At 40.4% G+C, this 17371-nt stretch overlaps 3 protein-coding genes across 5 annotated transcripts in view; 1 reads left to right on the top strand and 2 right to left on the bottom strand.

The window, feature by feature from the left end:
- Positions 1 to 4886, bottom strand: part of LOC102203368 (poly(rC)-binding protein 2-like) — a 13747-nt gene extending 8861 nt beyond the window's left edge. The window contains exons 1-8 of one of the 2 annotated variants that reach the window (XM_013912647.1): positions 4598 to 4886; positions 3297 to 3418; positions 2064 to 2087; positions 1938 to 1970; positions 1694 to 1810; positions 1463 to 1594; positions 1218 to 1346; positions 892 to 966 (exon numbers count right to left, since the gene is read on the bottom strand). In XM_013912647.1, coding sequence (XP_013768101.1) covers positions 892 to 966; positions 1218 to 1346; positions 1463 to 1594; positions 1694 to 1810; positions 1938 to 1970; positions 2064 to 2087; positions 3297 to 3365 — 579 coding nt within the window. In that variant the 5' untranslated portion in view covers positions 3366 to 3418; positions 4598 to 4886. The remainder of the gene's footprint in view (positions 1 to 891; positions 967 to 1217; positions 1347 to 1462; positions 1595 to 1693; positions 1811 to 1937; positions 1971 to 2063; positions 2088 to 3296; positions 3419 to 4597) is intronic. The other variant, XM_013912646.1, reaches the window with a different exon arrangement.
- Positions 4887 to 6103: 1217 nt separating this feature from the next.
- prr13 (proline rich 13) lies at positions 6104 to 8090 on the bottom strand. The gene is made up of 4 exons (XM_005740068.1): positions 7938 to 8090; positions 7085 to 7133; positions 6541 to 6995; positions 6104 to 6317 (listed from the first exon to the last, which is right to left on the bottom strand). Exons 2-4 carry the CDS (start codon positions 7098 to 7100, stop codon positions 6282 to 6284), a joined length of 507 nt encoding a protein of 168 aa, XP_005740125.1. The 5' UTR covers positions 7101 to 7133; positions 7938 to 8090; the 3' UTR covers positions 6104 to 6281.
- Positions 8091 to 9312: 1222 nt separating this feature from the next.
- LOC102202594 (cell division cycle-associated protein 7-like) lies at positions 9313 to 13507 on the top strand. 2 transcript variants are annotated; one of them, XM_005740067.1, is made up of 8 exons: positions 9313 to 9621; positions 10087 to 10458; positions 10602 to 10697; positions 10779 to 10931; positions 11272 to 11415; positions 12712 to 12861; positions 13068 to 13204; positions 13391 to 13507. In XM_005740067.1, the coding sequence occupies exons 1-8, from the start codon at positions 9520 to 9522 to the stop codon at positions 13434 to 13436; spliced, it is 1200 nt and encodes a 399-aa protein (XP_005740124.1). In that variant the 5' UTR covers positions 9313 to 9519; the 3' UTR covers positions 13437 to 13507. The 2 variants fall into 2 exon arrangements, with proteins under 2 accessions (XP_005740124.1, XP_005740123.1); XM_005740066.1 differs by having other exon boundaries at positions 10084 to 10458.
- Positions 13508 to 17371: the final 3864 nt, after the last annotated feature.

The raw sequence follows: 17371 nt of genomic DNA, 5'->3' as shown, positions 1-17371 counted from the left end.
GTTACTAACAACACGCATGAATCAGTGTGTTGTTTAGGCATGTTACATGTTATGCTAGGACAATTATGACCCAGTACTACTCAGCCAGCAGGTTTTGGGAATGAGTACAGAATAAATATTAGGGGGGAAAAAGAAAGAAGAAGAATTCAAAAAAAGGAGGCTTTGCAAATCTCCTAACAGGTCGATAAGTAAACCTAGAAGATTTAATGTGTTCTGTTTCAAGATTTTTATCATCAAACAAGACCTAAAAACCAAGCTATAAGATTGCTTGCATTAAGTCAGGGAAAGCCAAAGGGATAATATTAAAATAAGTATCAACGTGATCAAAATAGATTCCTTGTCCAAAGTCTCCACATTTCTAGGAAAAAAGGAAATATTTAGAGGCGTTACAGGAGAATTACAGAAAATCAAAGGAGAGGTTTTGTTTTATCAAAAGAAATGAAAAAAAAAGGTGTTTAGAAGGATAAAAAGAGCTTTAATGTTAGGCCAACAAGCACCAGAAAGCATTTTGGTTCAGACCAACATTAGTAGGAAATAGACCACCTCACTTCTGAAACCTGATGCTCAAAACAATGAAAAGCTCCATGGAAATGGGAGGAAATTCAAGGCTCTGAAACAAAAATCTTTTATTCTAGGTCTGCTGTGTATGGCTTTAAAGAAAAAAAAAATTACAATTAGCACAGATACCGTTGTCTAACCTAAATCCATCCGAGCTGCTCTTTTACCTGCTTTCATGATCTTTCCCCTTTCATCTTCTTCTGACTTAAGTATCTTTTCATCACAAATCAGGTTTTCCAAGTACGTAACAAAATCCATAGTCAAATATCTCACACACACACAAAAAACCCAAACTCTGGCATCTACTGATTCCCTCCAAAGTATCGCATGTACCTGTCCGCCTGCAAAGATGACGGGTGATCCTGAAGGCTTGGGTCTGTAGGGGATAGTGACCCCCTTAGGGGGAGACTGTACAAAAGACAAAGGATCTGTTAATACACTGATATCCATTTTATCATAATGTTTTACATCTGTTTATATAATCATTAATACAGATTAAACACAGCTGCAGTGTAACAGTATCTGTGTTTTTATATATACAATAATATCAGCTCAAACCATAAACTCTTGTCTGAGCCTAATAAACAGCAGCTGACAAGCCGAGAGATCATATATCTGAAACGACGACGAACAGCCACTTCATCTGCTTCACTGCTTACCTCAAGCATGACCACACAGATCTGCTTGACGCACTCAATTATCGACTGGGGAGTGCCAGCAATGGTGATGGCACGCTCCGTGGAGTTGGGGAGCATGTCTCCAGCCACTTGTACCTGAGCACCGGTTGACTGAAATACACAAATGAAAGAAAGTGAGATGCAGAGACAAGTGTTGCCTTATAACCTAAAGCAGAAAGGTGACAGTTGGCTGAGGTTGAAGAGAACACAGTTTTTGTAGTGCACACCTCTCGAATTTCCTTGATCTTGCATCCACCTTTTCCAATAAGCGAGCCACACTGGCTGGCAGGCACCACAATGCGTAGGGTGACCGGGGGCTTGCTGGTAGCTGTGCTGTTTGTCATCGAGCTGCTGATATCCTGATCAACAAAAAAACAAAACATTTGGGTTCATTCACATTCTGACTGGACTAGTCGTCGCTTTCTTCCTCTCTGAGGTCAGGAAAAAATGGAATCTACCTCTTCCAACTTTTCAATGATCATGGAGAATGCTTTAAATATGGCAGTGGTTGGACCTGCCAATGTAATGATCCTCTCAGGACAATTGCCCTCTGAGATGTTGATGCGAGCTCCGCTCTACAAAGAAAAGTAAAGAATAAAATGAGTGATCTGGAGCCTTTTGTAGCCTGTTAGTAAGTATAACTTTACATATTACTGTTTGCTACTATATACAAAAAAAGAAGCTGTGTGTAAAACACCTCACCTCTTCTCTCATCTTCTTCACAGATTCACCTTTCTATTTGGAGACAATAAAGACAAATTTAGTATAACTTAAAAACAGATCTTCGACGACTGAAAATGAAAATTGTTCATTTAAACAGCATCTTACCTTCCCGATAATGCTTCCAACTTCCTAAAAAAGGAAAGGTCACATGTTATTAGCTTGAATTTGCCTTTTATTACCAGAGTTTCAAAGCTCCCAAGACACGGTTTGCTTAGCTTATAGGGAATTAAAAATAAATAAATTTAGAGACACAAAAAGTTATTACTTTCATTCCTTTATTAAATCCTCAGTTGTCACAGTCATTAAATAACGATGGATTTTTCATTAATCTCCTGCTGATCATTAAAACTCCTTCATCTAATCGTCTTTAGAACATTTGGCCTGATCCATCATGAACATCCACATTTGTGTGTCCGGTCTGTCTCCACATACTCAACAAATGAGATCCAGGAGGCAAACTAGCACACAGCATCTGTGGGTTTCTTACACTTCTCCAGGCTGCTGTAAGATGCTACAAGTTAAGGAGCTGACTGCGAGTTGGCCCCATGCAGAGCATAGGCGCAGCTTTGCAGACCATCATCTACATGTTGTAGGCGTTTACTGTCACCAGGTGGCAGTGTTAAAAATATTTGGAACAACCAGCCTGCAGGCTATTCTTGTGTCTGCTGTCGTTGGGTTTTTTCAGCCTGCAGGAGAAGACCCAAGTCAGAACATAACACGTTCAAACCTACGCATATCATCACAACCATCCCGCTACATGCTGCTGGTTTTTCAAGGACTGCAAGCAAGCATGTCTGCATAGGCATATCCATAATCCTTCGCTTTGCCAAGCCAAATACCAATGCAAACACACACAAATGTGGTAGCATAAAGTTTTTGGAAAATCTTTTTGTCTTCCTTGTTGACATGACATACCAACATTTTAAACCACCATTTAAAAACTAAATAAATTAAAACAAAAAAAACAGGCTACTCTGGGACCCAAGAGATGCCATGTGTGGCTTTTGCACTGTCATAAAGCCAGATGGATTAGTGAAATTAGCATATTCTGTTTACCAATTTTAGATTTTAATACATTGGACAGTGATGCCATGAATATATTTGTGTAATATCATTTCAGCAAACACTTAAACAGGAGATTTTAAAGGTAGAAACTAAAGCTGAGTCATAAGTGAAAACACTTATTTTGGTATGCAGGATTGTAACACTGAGGCAATATCCCTAGTCATCCTACTAATGTCCCTGCCTTCAGTATATCTCAGGGGGAGGCTTAATTTTCGTAAATAAAACATCATACACTATCAAATGCAGACACAAGCTGTCAATGGATGACCTCACCTTGCCATGCATGAGCAGCCTAATGGTAAGGGTGACATTGAGCCCGCCTTCAATCACACCGGAGTCCATGACTGCAACTGCAGGTCAGTACAGAACTGAGGTCTTTGGTCACTGAGATGGATCTAAGGAACACAGAAAAATATGCACACATTAAACTAGAAATATGGTGTAGAGTGAGCCGCCATTCATTAAATGAGACAAATATAATCTAAAATACTGTTCCAAGATGCTGGTAAATAAGCGCACCAAGTATTTCGCTATTGAATGTTACATTTCAAAATGTGTTTAAAGGCCCGTAGATCCCATTCACCCATCTTACTAAGCAATTATCTTACTAATTATACCAACTCACAACATTAAATTTTGAAATTGAAATTTCACAAATCTGTTGGCTGAATGAATACGGCCTGATAAAACAGTTCCAAACATATTGTGTTTGTGTGACATTTAAAAAAAAGACTAATTCCACTTCGTGACTTTAGAGGATTCGAAAAAATAGTCCACAATAAATTTGGAAGATAGCATATGCTAACCTTAATGCTTATGAATACTGATGCGTACTAAGATGAATCAGACAAATATGGCCAAGGACTTTTACTAGATTCTCCAGGGTAGGTGAATTTACTTCCAACTATCTGAATGCTGCTTATGTGACTCTAAACAGGCGCTGGAAAGACCTCGATGTTAACTAAAACACATATAGCTTATACGCTAACGATGCCTTAATCATTAGCTATGCAAGTTTATCAACAAACATGCGGACACGCTCGTCACGAACCGGACCTAAATTTCATAAAACACGCACACAACAATTTTCCGTGTAAAAAACAAGACATTTAGTAGCACACTTTGGCCGTGATGTTTTAGTTAAACTCAAATCATTTAACTATTAAAAACTAGTTGTGAACCTGTTAGCCACTTAGCATTGTGGTCGAGCTGGAAAAATGAATGGAGCATGCGTGCGTTACTTAGCTAGCTAGTTAGCTAGCTTAATTTGTCAACGTTACAAAACAGCTGCCTAGTTATCGGTGGTCTTCATAGCGAGGTAGATTGGTCCAATTTTAATCAAGTGCAGGCGATAAAGATGACAAAAAATGCCCATAAAGGAGACATTAAAATAAAACTTCCCCCTTGGCTAGCCAAGCTATTGAGCTCAGTCAGCACGGAGACTGCGTGCTCATCATCACGCGGCCTGTTAGCACGCAGAGCGAACCGCGGCTAACTGCTGGGCGCGATTTCTTTCCGCGACTTCTGATCATAACAACAAATATAAAAAGAGCAAACAGCGAAATCAAACTCACCTGACTCGTGCGCTGATAGGTGATCGGGGGGAGGGTTGGGGTTGTAAGGGTAGAAGGGGAGAGGTTCGGGAGGGTAGAAACCCGGGGGAGAGTTTAGAAAGGACTCGGGGAAGAGGGAAGAGTGATGTGAGATCGAGCTCCACTCCTTTACACAAAGACAACAAAATTGTGACCTCTGAACTTTTCCCTTTCACCCATCACAAACCCCGACTCCTCCCCGAGTCTGACCTATTTTTTTCGTAAAGCACGCCCCAATAAAATGTGGGACAGTTTGCGACAACATGGCAGGTTATTTGAAAGGACATAATTTTAAAAAAAAAAGAGTTATGCAATACAGTGCATTGCTAAATTCGTTTTGAAAACGAAAAGCCAGTTGATGGGAATAACAGACTGTCTACGTGTTTTATCTGTTTATATAAATTAACAAAAAAAGTTTTAAGATATCTTTCAGATTTCTTGCAGTTTCTAATATATTCGGATTTTATAGCTGAATAAAATACTTTTTAAGGAGCCGCTAGAGGGCGTAATATTCCTTACTCTCCTCTTCTTCGGCTGCTCCCTTTAGGGGTCGCTACAGAAGATCATCTGCCTCCATCTCTCTCTATCCCTAGCATCCTCCTCTGCATGTCCTCCTTGACTGCATCTATCAATCTTCTGTATGAGCTTCCTTCTGCGTGGCAACTCCATATTCAGTATCCTTTATTCAATATATCCACTCTTCCTCCTCTGCACCATGTCAGCCTTGCCTCTCTGACTTTTTCTCCAAACTGCTTAAACTCAGCTGTCCCTCTGATACACTCGTCTAATCCTGTCCCATTTTGGTTAAATCCCAGTGAAAACCTTCAGAGCATCTTCAACTCTGCCTCCTCTCTACCAAAAATCATAGCAGTAAACCCTTGAAACCTTTCTATTTGCCCTTGCTGTTATCCTTCTGGGACAAATCATCCCTGATTGGTCTCCACCCTCCCTACACTCTCTTCTTCACTCTGGATGGTTGACACCAGGTATTTAAATTCTTGTATCTTCTCTATTAAATCTGTCTCCTTAGTGAGCATAACATTTATTACAATTTCTTTAAAAAAAAAAAATCTAGATCTTTCTGAGCAATGTCAAACACACCATAGACTTTTTATGTAACTTCATTTATTAATACAATTTATTTATTTAACTTTAAAATGAACGATATTAACAAGCAACAGGTTTTTTCTGCAGCCATGCACAGTAGTGATCATAAAATTTAAAAAAAAATATACCTTTAATTAACTATATTTTCTATATCCCTTTTAACTTAATTACATTAAGAAAATCATCTGCACAGTGCTGCAGTCTCTTTTTCAGTTATCTACATGTTTGTCATTGTAATATTAGAGAATAGTAACAGTAGATAAATTGCAACATTTCACCTAAAAACCACAAACCAAAGTAAAATTCAACATGAGGTGGAATCCCAGTGCCGATTAAAGTTGTGACAGTAACACACACACAAAAAAAGAGCTGCTGTATGCATTTCTAGTGTCATACATTTATACTGAACATGTGAGATTTGCTGCGACTCAGCAAAAATCTGCAAAAGGCTATAAGAACTGCTTTAATGCATTGACAGTTAACTGTTAGTAGTTAATAGTTGCGCTGTGCTGTTGTTACACAGCTTTTTTTGTGAAAGCCATGCTTCAAACCAGTCGCCTCAGTCTGAGTCGCTGCTGCTGCTGCTGCTGGAGGACTGTGAAGACAGAAACAGGAAATTATACATCTGTTAATCGTTTTAAAACAGTTAAAATATAGATTTTAAATTATAAACAATGCCTGATCTGCTTAAGCAATCTTCAACAGTGAACAAAGAAACACACGGTTTTAAAAGTCACCACCAACTGTTTGCTCTTTTCATTCAAAACTTAAAAATTAAACCATAAACTCTGACATTCTAAATTTAAACCCAGTCTCACCTTGCCATGTTTGTAGTGCTTATGTTTGTGTGCCTTTTTCATCTTCTTGTGCATCTTTTTGTTTGCTTTGTGCCCAACTAGCCCCATTCCCATTCCTGCAACTCCCCCGGCTAAGGCTCCAGACATGGGATTTAGCCCTCCATGATGAGGATGACAACCTTTGTGTTTGCCGCCTTTTGGGGAGTGTGGATATGGACCTGGGTGAACACCTGCAGGAGGAACAACTGGATATCCACCTGGAGCCATAGGATAAGGGTGAAGTCCAGGAGCTCCATAAGGCATTGCCCCTGGTGCACCGTATGGTCCCATGGCTGGATTCATAGGAGCTGGGAACTGGCCAGCAGAGTATGGAGGTGGAGGCTGGGGGAATGCTCCTGGAGGAGGGGCAGCAGGATAAGCAGGATTGTAGCCAGGAGGAAAGGCAGGATTTGGTGGGCCGACTGGAGGAGGAGGACCTGATACAAGTAAAAGCACACATCCATCTTACACACTGTATGCTTCATAAAACATCATAATTAAATGGTAATCATGTTTGATGTCCTACCTTGATTTGGCCACATGGTTTATATATACACTGACCTAACAGAAAAATCCTAGAGGAAAGACAAAGGAAATGCAGTTTAAAAATATTGGATTAAATTAAAATAACACTTAAATATATCACTCAGTATATCTTGATTGAATTCGTGATTCTACCCAAATTAAACAAACAGCAGTTAACATTTAATCAGTGGCTTCTTCATTTTTCCAGATCAAAACCAGATATTCACTTTACAAAGACAGAACAAAAGGGAAAAGCAGTCGGTGTTTACCCTCAACAACAATGAGAAATATCTGGTGGGCTTTTTTTGGTTGGTTGTTGACAAAGAGACATCAGAGCCAGAGGCAGTTACTCACCTGATCACCTCTAGCTGTCACGGTTTCTCATTTCACAATTTGTGTTTGGTGTACACACGGATGCACAAAGTAAGCCGTTTAATGCGAACACCTAAATAAAACTAAACCAAAGTAAACCCCTTCAATTGATCCTCCCTTTATGAAGGTCTTGATATCTGTCGTCTGTTTGTTTTTAAGTGTTTACCGTGGAAACTGTTACATTTTGTAGCACTTGTCAGTACAGAACAAGGCTCATCGCTGCTATAAACCTCAATACAACACACAACAAAGGCTTAAATGCCACATGTATACTCTTACAGAGGATGATCTGACAAAACATGAAGTCATAATTGCTCAACAGCTTGTAAATCCGCAACACTTTCTCCATGTTTCTCCACACAGCAAGTTCAGCACACTCAGTCAGTCGTTATTGTGAGTTTTAGCTGTTTGTCCCACACGTGTCACTTATAATAACTGCATCAAAATCTAAAGATTTCACAGGTTTTACCTTTGGAACTTACCTCGATTGCAGTGAAGTTTCAGGAATTCCGAAAGAGCAGTTTCGTGTTTGTCTTCCGCATCCAGCTCCCGGAAGGCTAAAGAAGCACATCAGGAAGCCACGCCCTTTGGGAGGGACGCTGCGCATTTAGTTTACGCAATGGCAATGGCCCATCACACATGGGAACATGGCTAAAACAGAAAACAATCTGAGTGATCTTTTTTTAATGGGTGGAGTCAGGAGTTAAGGTGTGTGTCGTGACACACACACGCCTGACTTGACAGTTATTTTCACCTGTGACTCATGCCCTCATGGCAACACATAAAACCCATGACATCATGGATCAGCACTTGGAAATTGTTAAACAATACACAGATTTCAAAAGGGTTAATACAATCTGTTTACAGCAGACACGATGGCCGCAGTGAATTACATAGTTTAGTTTTAATGTCCAAGAACTGAGTTTTTTATGCTTGTTGTCTCCAATGACATCAACACAGACTCTGTGCAATTCATAAAAGTTTCACAATTAGCTAAAGCACATTGTAAGAAATAAACTATAAAACTGACGCTACATTAAATTAATCCATAAATAATGTGATTAGTTATTTGCTATAATCAGTGTAATATTTCAAATTATGATACTTCAAAAGGCCTTTTGCACATTGGTATGACCTGGGTTGTGTCACTGGAATACCTGAGTAAATATTCAAACATATTACATACATCCAGTTTTTTCAGTACGTGGAGGATCTCTTGACGACGAGTACAGGTTCATAATTTAAAGCCACCTGCAGATGGAGACATTTGAGCATAACTGTAAATGTAAAATGGTACCTTTTTTTAAGTTATGCTATACATAAATAAAGCTATCACAGAGGTGGCCACAGAGTCAGCTGATCATTCATTAATCAATCCAAGTGAGATGAGCTTCAGGGCATGATGGCTGGATATTCTCCTTCAGGATTAAGGACGATAAACATCCTTCCACACCTTTCATGGCCTCCATGGAGGTCTTACTGGTGTTTCACTGCTAATCAGCCACAAAATGCAGTTTGGAGAATGTAGGAAAAGAAAAATATCTAGTCTAACTGCATTATTTACCACATGAACGTGAAATCAAAATAATTTTAGCTACCATTTTGTTATCACAAACAGCAGCAAGCGGGATGAAGCTCTTCGTTTCTGGGGTCGGTTTCCTCAAACTGTTTTTTTTGTGTCTCACGTGTTGTTTTTTTTTTCATATACTATAGAGAAAAGCTTTTTTTTTTAGGGGGGGGGGAAAGGTCATATAATAACGTCAGCAAATTCGTGCTAATTTAACCCTCAAAATCACAATAATCTATTTTATTTTCGGGCAGCTTTGAAATCAGCGGGCAATTAAAAACGAGTAATTGAAGGTGTGTTTGCAGGTGTGCGGGAGCCTAGCTAAAACTCACAGGCTAGCAGGGTGCTATCCACAGTCCAGGTTAGGCACACACACAAGAGGCGACAGAGAGGCCAATAAAGTAGCATTTGGTTACCTGTTTGTTCAGATAAACGTGTCCTAAACAGGTTTTGAGGCTAATTTTAGTGATTTCTTTCTGTCTTTGGGCACGGTTTTAATGATGAATTCGCTAACAACGGAGCTAGCTGATGTTTTTTTGGAGGACTCTGAAAATGATGTGACATTTCACGGCTTTTCCGACACTGAACTCAAAGATGAGGTAGGATTTTGTTTGGTTTTAGGCCTTTAAAGCTTCATATATCCATACTGGGGTGACCAGAAAGCCAAGTACTAACTTGGAGTGGTTGTTTATGTGGGACACATTAGGCTGAGAGGTGGCTTAAATTGTTTATATACTACATTTAAAAAGAAAAAAGCACCAACTCTACAAGCTAATGTGTTTTATTTGAAGACGATTTTTACCACTTCTTCTGAGCATCAATTGATACTAACCTCCTTTTTATGATTTAATAAATCTGTATTCTCTTTTTCTTTTGTAATGATTCTTAAAGATGTAATCATGTGTGGGTTTTCTCTGGCAATAATTAGAATTGGCATGTATTTTGGTTGTTTCACGATAAAGTGTTACCAAATCCAGTAATTTTACTCTGCATTCATTCAGACAGACTACTTCTGTAAAGGGATTTGGCAAAAAGATCTGTTATTCTGTGTTGATATTCAGCAGAATTGCAGTTTTGGAGATGAAGCTCAGCCTGACATTTTCCCCAAGGAGGAGGAAACTACATCTAAAGCATCTGCTACTTCTACAGTTAAGCCCTTCAGGCTGAGGGTGGCTCTGCGCTCAGCTCCCTCTACCCAGCAGTCTACCGACGATGAGGATTCAGAGGCGGAGGAGAGGACGACACACAAGAAAGGAGTGAAAAGGACAGGACAGCGCAATAGGACAAAGGAGGAGAGACACGTGAAATTCGAGGATGGCGAGGCAGCAGCAGCTCGGCCTGCTTCGACTGAGGACCATGGTTCTGATTCAGCAGATGATGCGTCTGACACTTTCCTGGCCAGGAGAGAGCAGAACATTAAAGCCAACAAAGCCATGGTAAATCAGACACGGCACCACATACCGAGTTTAAAATGTGACAAACTGATGTGAAAACAAACAAATTTGGTCTCAGTGAATAGTACAATAATACTTTCAAGTGCTGACCTTCTACAGTGACTCCTGTTGCTCATCTTTAACAGTTGGCTCAGCTGATGGCAGACCTACAGAAAATGCCAGGAGGTGCAGGGCTGCTGAAGAAACAAGCAGGAAAACAGAAGGCAAAAGACAGAAGCTCTGTGAGTGTCGTGGAAAATGTAGGAACTTTCAGCAGATCTCTGAATTTTTGAATTTCCTTATGGATCGTATCACTCCTGCAGCATCCGCCGCGATCTGCTGCGACTGGAGGAGAGTCCAGGAGAAACCCAGAGCGGGCATCTCGCAGGCTGACAAGGTCCATGTCGGGAACGGAGGATCCTTTGGCCGCTGAGGAGGCAGAAGTGGAGCTCAGCTTGGAGGAGGAGCTGCTGGAGGTCAGTTCTGTCACTTATCAGCAGCCAGTTAAAGTCTACAAGGCCTTTGGAGCATTTGTTCAATATAGTGCAGTAATGTACATATTTACATGTGATTTATTTATTGGTTTAGCTTTGAAATAGATGGCAGTCAAGAAAATCTTATAAACATTAGTGTTCTGAACCGTGCGTATGCTTTCCTCAACCAACACTATACAAACATTTAGAGAACCAGAGTGATAAGGAGTGTGGCAGTGAGTGAAAGCCATCATTTTATTCTGCTCTATTCTCTAATCTTTCTTGTCAGTATCCATTTAAAACTTGAAGCTAAGTGGATTATTCTTCTCATCATCTGTTTCAGGTACGCCAAGCTCCACGGCGTCGTGGCGTCCCACGAGGTAATCGAAGCAAACCTCACGTTATTCGTCCGGTAGAAGAAATCACAGAAGATGATCTCGAGTTGGTCGCAGACAACATGACCGAGAAAGTCTACAACAGTGTCACAGTGAGTTCACTGCTGCTGTTATTCAAACCCCGTTAGCACTCAGTGTTTCCAGGTGATCAGGATACATGGTTGGATGAGGACTTCTGAGATAAACACTCTTTTTGTTTGTTTGTTTTTTTTAAATTCTGTACACATTGCCTTCACATAGTAATAAACCTATTCTTTAGGCTTTCGTGGTAAGCTTGTCTGTGTCCTACGGTCAAGAGAACATCTGACAGTTATATTTAAACTCCTTTTTATGAGTGTACATTTGTGACCTCCACCTTCTGCTTGGTGCTCTTAAGTGGGATTCATGATGGTGTGGTTGCCTTTATCTTTGGCTATGTAAAGTGAAGTATTTTCTATATGCAGCCTGTGTTTTTGTACATAGCCTGAAAGAGATGACGCTTTCTGTAGGTCAAGTGTTGACTGAAAAGGTAAAGGAGCGACAGAGCGACAAAACCATGCCATTCCCTTTAAACTGAATTTAGGCTTCTGCTCTGTAGAGGCTACAACGAAGCCTGCACAAGCAGCCAACACTGTTCCCATGTTTATGCCTGTGCAGCTGTTTCCATGACGTGTAGTTACATTTGTAGAGGTGCACAGCAGGTGATGGCGCAGGTTACACAGAAGGGTTTGAGGTTACGGTTCACCTAAGGTGTTGATTTACCAGAGGCAGATAAATCGACATTAGCCACCAGGCTAAAGTCGATTAGCTTGGTATGCTTTTTTTAATTTTCTTTTTTTCCTTCTTCTCCACCTAATAATGATAACACTGCAGACTGCATAAACACCCAAGAACTGAGGGTTGTTCTATGAAGCAAGATTAACGGCTTAGTCAGCTATCTCAAGCTTAGTTTTATGTACCATGAAAGTGTACTTGGTTAAATCACCAGGGTTGGGAGCAGATTATTTATGTTCATTAAAGAATCTTAATCACTATTGTATCACATCATCAGATAATGTGTCTGGAATAAGCAACACTCGTAGGGATCGTTTTGTGAAGACCTGTGAAATGAACCTTTTATCTGAGTGTGCACAGAACCTGAAGCGGAGAGACAACCAATAAAGATAAACCACCGTCCTGAGCTCAGACTGGTGTTTTTAGGGTTTTTTCGAGCCAGAAACCTGGCTGTGCTGAATGGTGTTCATAATAAATCCGTATGATCAGAAAGCAAGTCTAGCTCCACATGTAGATTAGCAGTTTAATCAAAAATGCATTTACACAATCTAAAATTTGGAGAATGTTGAGGCTGGTTAGGGAATGTTGTAAAGCTACCTTTTGTCATTAGTTTTATGTATTTTATATATTTTCAGGGTTCCACGTGTCATCAGTGCCGCCAGAAAACTGTTGACACAAAGACGTGCTGTCGCAGTGAGGACTGCCGTGGGATTCAGGGTCAGTTCTGCGGGCCGTGCCTGAGGAACCGATATGGAGAGGATGTCAAAAAAGCGCTGCTTGATCCGGTCAGACTGATGATACCCCAACACTGAACTGTGCAAAAGCAAAAAACTGTTCATCTTACACACACACACTTAATTATTAAAGTTTTGTATAGAGATATTAGGACACGGGTCATGTATAAAATTATAACAAAAATGAAACCTGTAGAAACATTGACCTCCCATCATACCCGTAGATTCGGGTTTTAAAACCTTCATTTTCTCTCCAGGACTGGAAATGCCCTCCCTGTCGAGGCATTTGCAACTGCAGCTTCTGTCGTCAGCGTGAGGGCCGCTGCCCAACTGGCATCCTCTTCCCCCTGGCTCAATATCACGGCTTCTCTGACGTCCACTCCTACCTCACCAGGTGACTTTGCAAGACTGTATTTTATATATAAATTGTGTTCCTTTTTTACCCAGATGGTTTGGAAAGTAGTGCCACATTGAGTCATTCAGTCAAGGGATTTTATGATGGCCTTAATAAGTCCTATCAAAGCCTTTTCCCCCTACTGCTAGTACAACTTAATGAGTGACCTAAAACCTCTCTTTACAGCCTCCGCAACAAACTCAAGACTGAGGTGGATGATGTAGAGATGTAATTTTAACACTAGAGGGAGCCAGTGTTCAAAGGTTTTATTGTGCAATGTTTTACTTTCTCTGAAAATAAAGATTGGCATTTTAACGTTTTTGACATTACATTCTTCAACTTATTTGGACAAAAAAGGGAAAATAATTTGCCTCAAGCTGGACCTTAGAGTGCTTAAAGCATGTGCAGACCAACTAGCAGAGGTTTTCACCATCTTCAACCTCTCACTACTACAGTCTGTAGTACCATCGTGCTTTAAGTCAGCCATCGTTCCAGTACCCAAGAAGAACAGGATGAGCTGCTTAAATGACTATCTATAATATATCCCTGCCCACAATTGCCAAATGGTTTGAGAAACTTAGCATGTCACACATTAAGGCTGTTATTCCTGCAGACCTCGACCCATAATACAAAACAGGTCAACAGAGGATGCCATAATAACAGCTCTTCACACAACCTCACACATCTGGACAGTAGTAACACTTATGTGGGAATGCTGTTTGTGGACTTCAGCTCCACCTTCAGTACAGTTCAACCCTGCAAACTGGTTAAAAAAAGCTAAGCAACTTAGGACTCAGTGACTCACTGTGCACCTGGATATTGGACTTCCTGAGCAACAGACCCCAGAACACAGAGAGCACACCACCTCCATCTGCATTCTGAATGTAGGCGTTCCACAGGGCCGTGTCCTCAGTCCCCTCTTATAATCACTTTTAACCATGACTGTTCTTCAATTCACACCAATAACACCATTATAAAATTTTCTGATGACATGACCGTTATAGGACTGATCAAGTACAATGATGATTCAGCCTACAGAGATGACGACAACCTACATGTGATCACAGCCAAGACTAAGGAGATGGTAATCGACTTCAGGAGGACAAAGCGATCTGACCACTCCACCCTCTACATTGATGGAGAGGAGGTAGAAAGCTTTAAGTTCCTCGGGGTCCAAATCTCGGCCGACCTTAACTGGTCCACAAACGTTTCCCACCAGGTAGGAAAACCACAACAAAGGCTATATGTTCTTAGGAAGTTGTATCAGGCCCAATTACCACAAAAACCGCTAATCAACTTCTACCACTCCACCATTGAGAGCCTTCTGACCTACTGCTGTACACTCTGGTTTAACTGCTGTACTGTGGAGGACAAGCGAAAACTGCAGCGGGTGGTGAGAGTGGTAGAGCAGGCAATTGGCACTTCACTAACTCCACTCAGAGACATTTATACTGGCAGACCTCAGCAGAGAGCCAGCATCATCATCAAGGACCCCTCACAGCCTGGATACTGACCACCGCCTCTTTTGTTTTGTTCTTTTATTCTATATTCTCTCTTATTCTTATCTACATATTTACATAAAAATGCTTTGTGATGACAGATATCGAAGCATGATGGCGCAAGTGTGCTGGGGTTACTCTCAGTGCTCGATAACTCTGTATCCTTACACTGCACTGATTAGTGCTTTTGGCTCTGATGTCACGTGCACGTGCTGTGGATCAACCGGTGATCCATGGACAGGAAGTCTGGACTGGCTCTCCGTTTAAAAGGTCATAGTTTCTGAGTTTTACTTTAACAGGCAGTGCAGAAACTGGTTCTAGCCGGTGGGGAGCAGACTTGTCCAGCTCTAACAGAAGAAACACTGCATGAGTAGTGTTGCAGATCAAGTGCAATTCATCAGCCACACCCGTTAACTGTGCAGGACTCCTCTGATGATCCTCTAGGCAGAATGAATAGATTCAGAAATATACTGCAGGAATTAGTTTCTGAACCAATGAAAAATGCGGTCGTTTTTCACAAGTTTTAACCTTTACTGTTAAAATTTTAACTTTTGAATGCTTGTTTTAAGCAATTTAGCAAGAACATCAGATAATAAGAATATAATTAAATCACCTAAATTTGATCTTAACCTCACTGATCTACTCTTGGTTGATGCTGATTTCTGATATCGGTCTTGAGATGAAAGGTAGAGTAAAAAAGAAGTGCGTCATGGTCACAGCTGCAGTCCTCTCCGGGTCTCGCCTGATGAAGTTCATATGGGGAAGTAGTGACTCGGTACAAAGTCCCCCAAATTCTGTCAGACAGCCAACACAGCAGAAATGAGCTAAGACAAAGCCAAAAACTGCAATTCTTTCAGTGTTTAGGCAGTTAATCTTCTCGTGCTCCTATTTTTGACTGAACTCCAATCTTCAGAGGAAGAGCCGCCCCCCAAAACTTTTTCTTTTATTCATTTTCTCACATGCATGACTTGTTTACTTTGTGAGACACATCTATCGACACACATACTTACAGCTACGCCCCCTCCAGTCTGCTAGCTGTGCATTCTCCTGCACTGAGAAAACAGGTGGGCTGCAGAGGGAGAGATATTTTAGTGCTACAAATGAAAACACTGCAAGCAGCGAGTAAGGAAATTCTGTACGATGTCAGCACAACTGATTTACAAAGACATGAAAAAGTCTTATCACTCTACGTTTTTCTATTTTAATCATCTATGGCTCTAAGAAAAGAACAAATATGTAAATATTAATGACAACACTGACCCCATTTTCATTACTGGATTTTATTAGAATGACACTAATAAAATTAGTAAAATGTGTAAAAGGTTGGTTCAAACCTTTGTGTACAGCAAAGATCAGAGATTTGGGAACACTGCAGTAAAACGTATTTTGGCTGAATTGTGACATGGATCATTTATTTGCATTTGTTCAAAGAAAAAGTACCACGTAATTTCTAACATCCAGTTAATTGTTGAACGAGACAACTCGTTTCTTCTCACTGTACTGAGAACAGTCTTTAAACCAAATGTGCAACAAAGTAGTCTGAAGCAGCTTGATTTTCAGTTTCTCACTTTACATCACACAAAAGCCACAGTGGGAAAAAAACAACAACCACATATCAGCAGTACAAAATCCTTCTTGTAATAAAATAAAGGAAAATGGATTGAAATGACATGACAATTAATACTTTTTAAATAACACGTAGAAAAGATTTCTCTTTGTAAACAGACCAAAGGTATGACTTAATACGGAATGCTATTTACGATTCCATTTGGTTATTTAGAATTATTCTGACATAATAAAATAGAGAAATTTTAACCTGCGTCTATGATATGCTGGAAGAAAAGCAGTGCCAAAAGACGACAACGTGCATCTCAAACCTATTATAAAAGCAGTTTGTAGTGTTGCATATTTAAGATATAGTATATTAAAATATATTAAGATCTTGGTGTCATTTTTGATCCCCTCTTTTCCAGCACACCCGTTCACATTGAAATTACATTAGTGACGTTAGTTAAGACTCAAATGAAGTAAGACTCCGTGCACCTTATTACAGTAGCTAATCATGCACTTACCAAGTCAGACTGTGACACTGACTGTTGCTAAATTTTTCTTCCACACACTTTTGTTAAGAAATCATGTGAAGAAGAAAATCTTCACACACACAATAGAAAATATGTTGTTCTGCTCTAGAAAATCTGTCACATTTGATTGTTTATTTAACTCAACATGGAAGCTATGTTTTTCCCCAAACAGATGACTCGTGACTGCAAAGCAGTATAAAAAATTATTTCCCATTTATGATTGGAAAAGCGAACTCAAGCCATTTCAGTTCACAGGCTCCAGCCACATTTCACTCCATCCACACTTCTGCCCTGCCGGCTCTCTGCCATCTGGCTGTGATAGGCCCGTGAGTCCACAGTGGGCTAATGGTCGGAGAACCCTGGCATGGGAAAGGGCCTGGCAAAAGCTTCAACGCGGTGGCGCAGATCTGCGATGCGAGCCACCGTTTCTGGGTCCTGAAGAAGGAAGTTCTTGAAGTCCTGGAGCTTTCCTGCAAACAACAACAGAAAAGAGAAATGCTCAGATGTTTATTCTTAGCTTCCTCTGTTTCACTACCACTGGGCATTTTGTCTTCTCTCATGCAGCAATTTTAAAGACCGTGCACTAT

Source organism: Pundamilia nyererei, unplaced genomic scaffold (assembly GCF_000239375.1).
Source record: "Pundamilia nyererei isolate P.nyererei 1_Seehausen unplaced genomic scaffold, PunNye1.0 scaffold00096, whole genome shotgun sequence".
Classification (NCBI taxonomy): Eukaryota; Metazoa; Chordata; class Actinopteri; order Cichliformes; family Cichlidae; genus Pundamilia; species Pundamilia nyererei.
The sequence above is the reverse complement of the archived record's forward strand: the minus strand, read 5'-3'. Positions and strand labels throughout refer to the sequence as shown.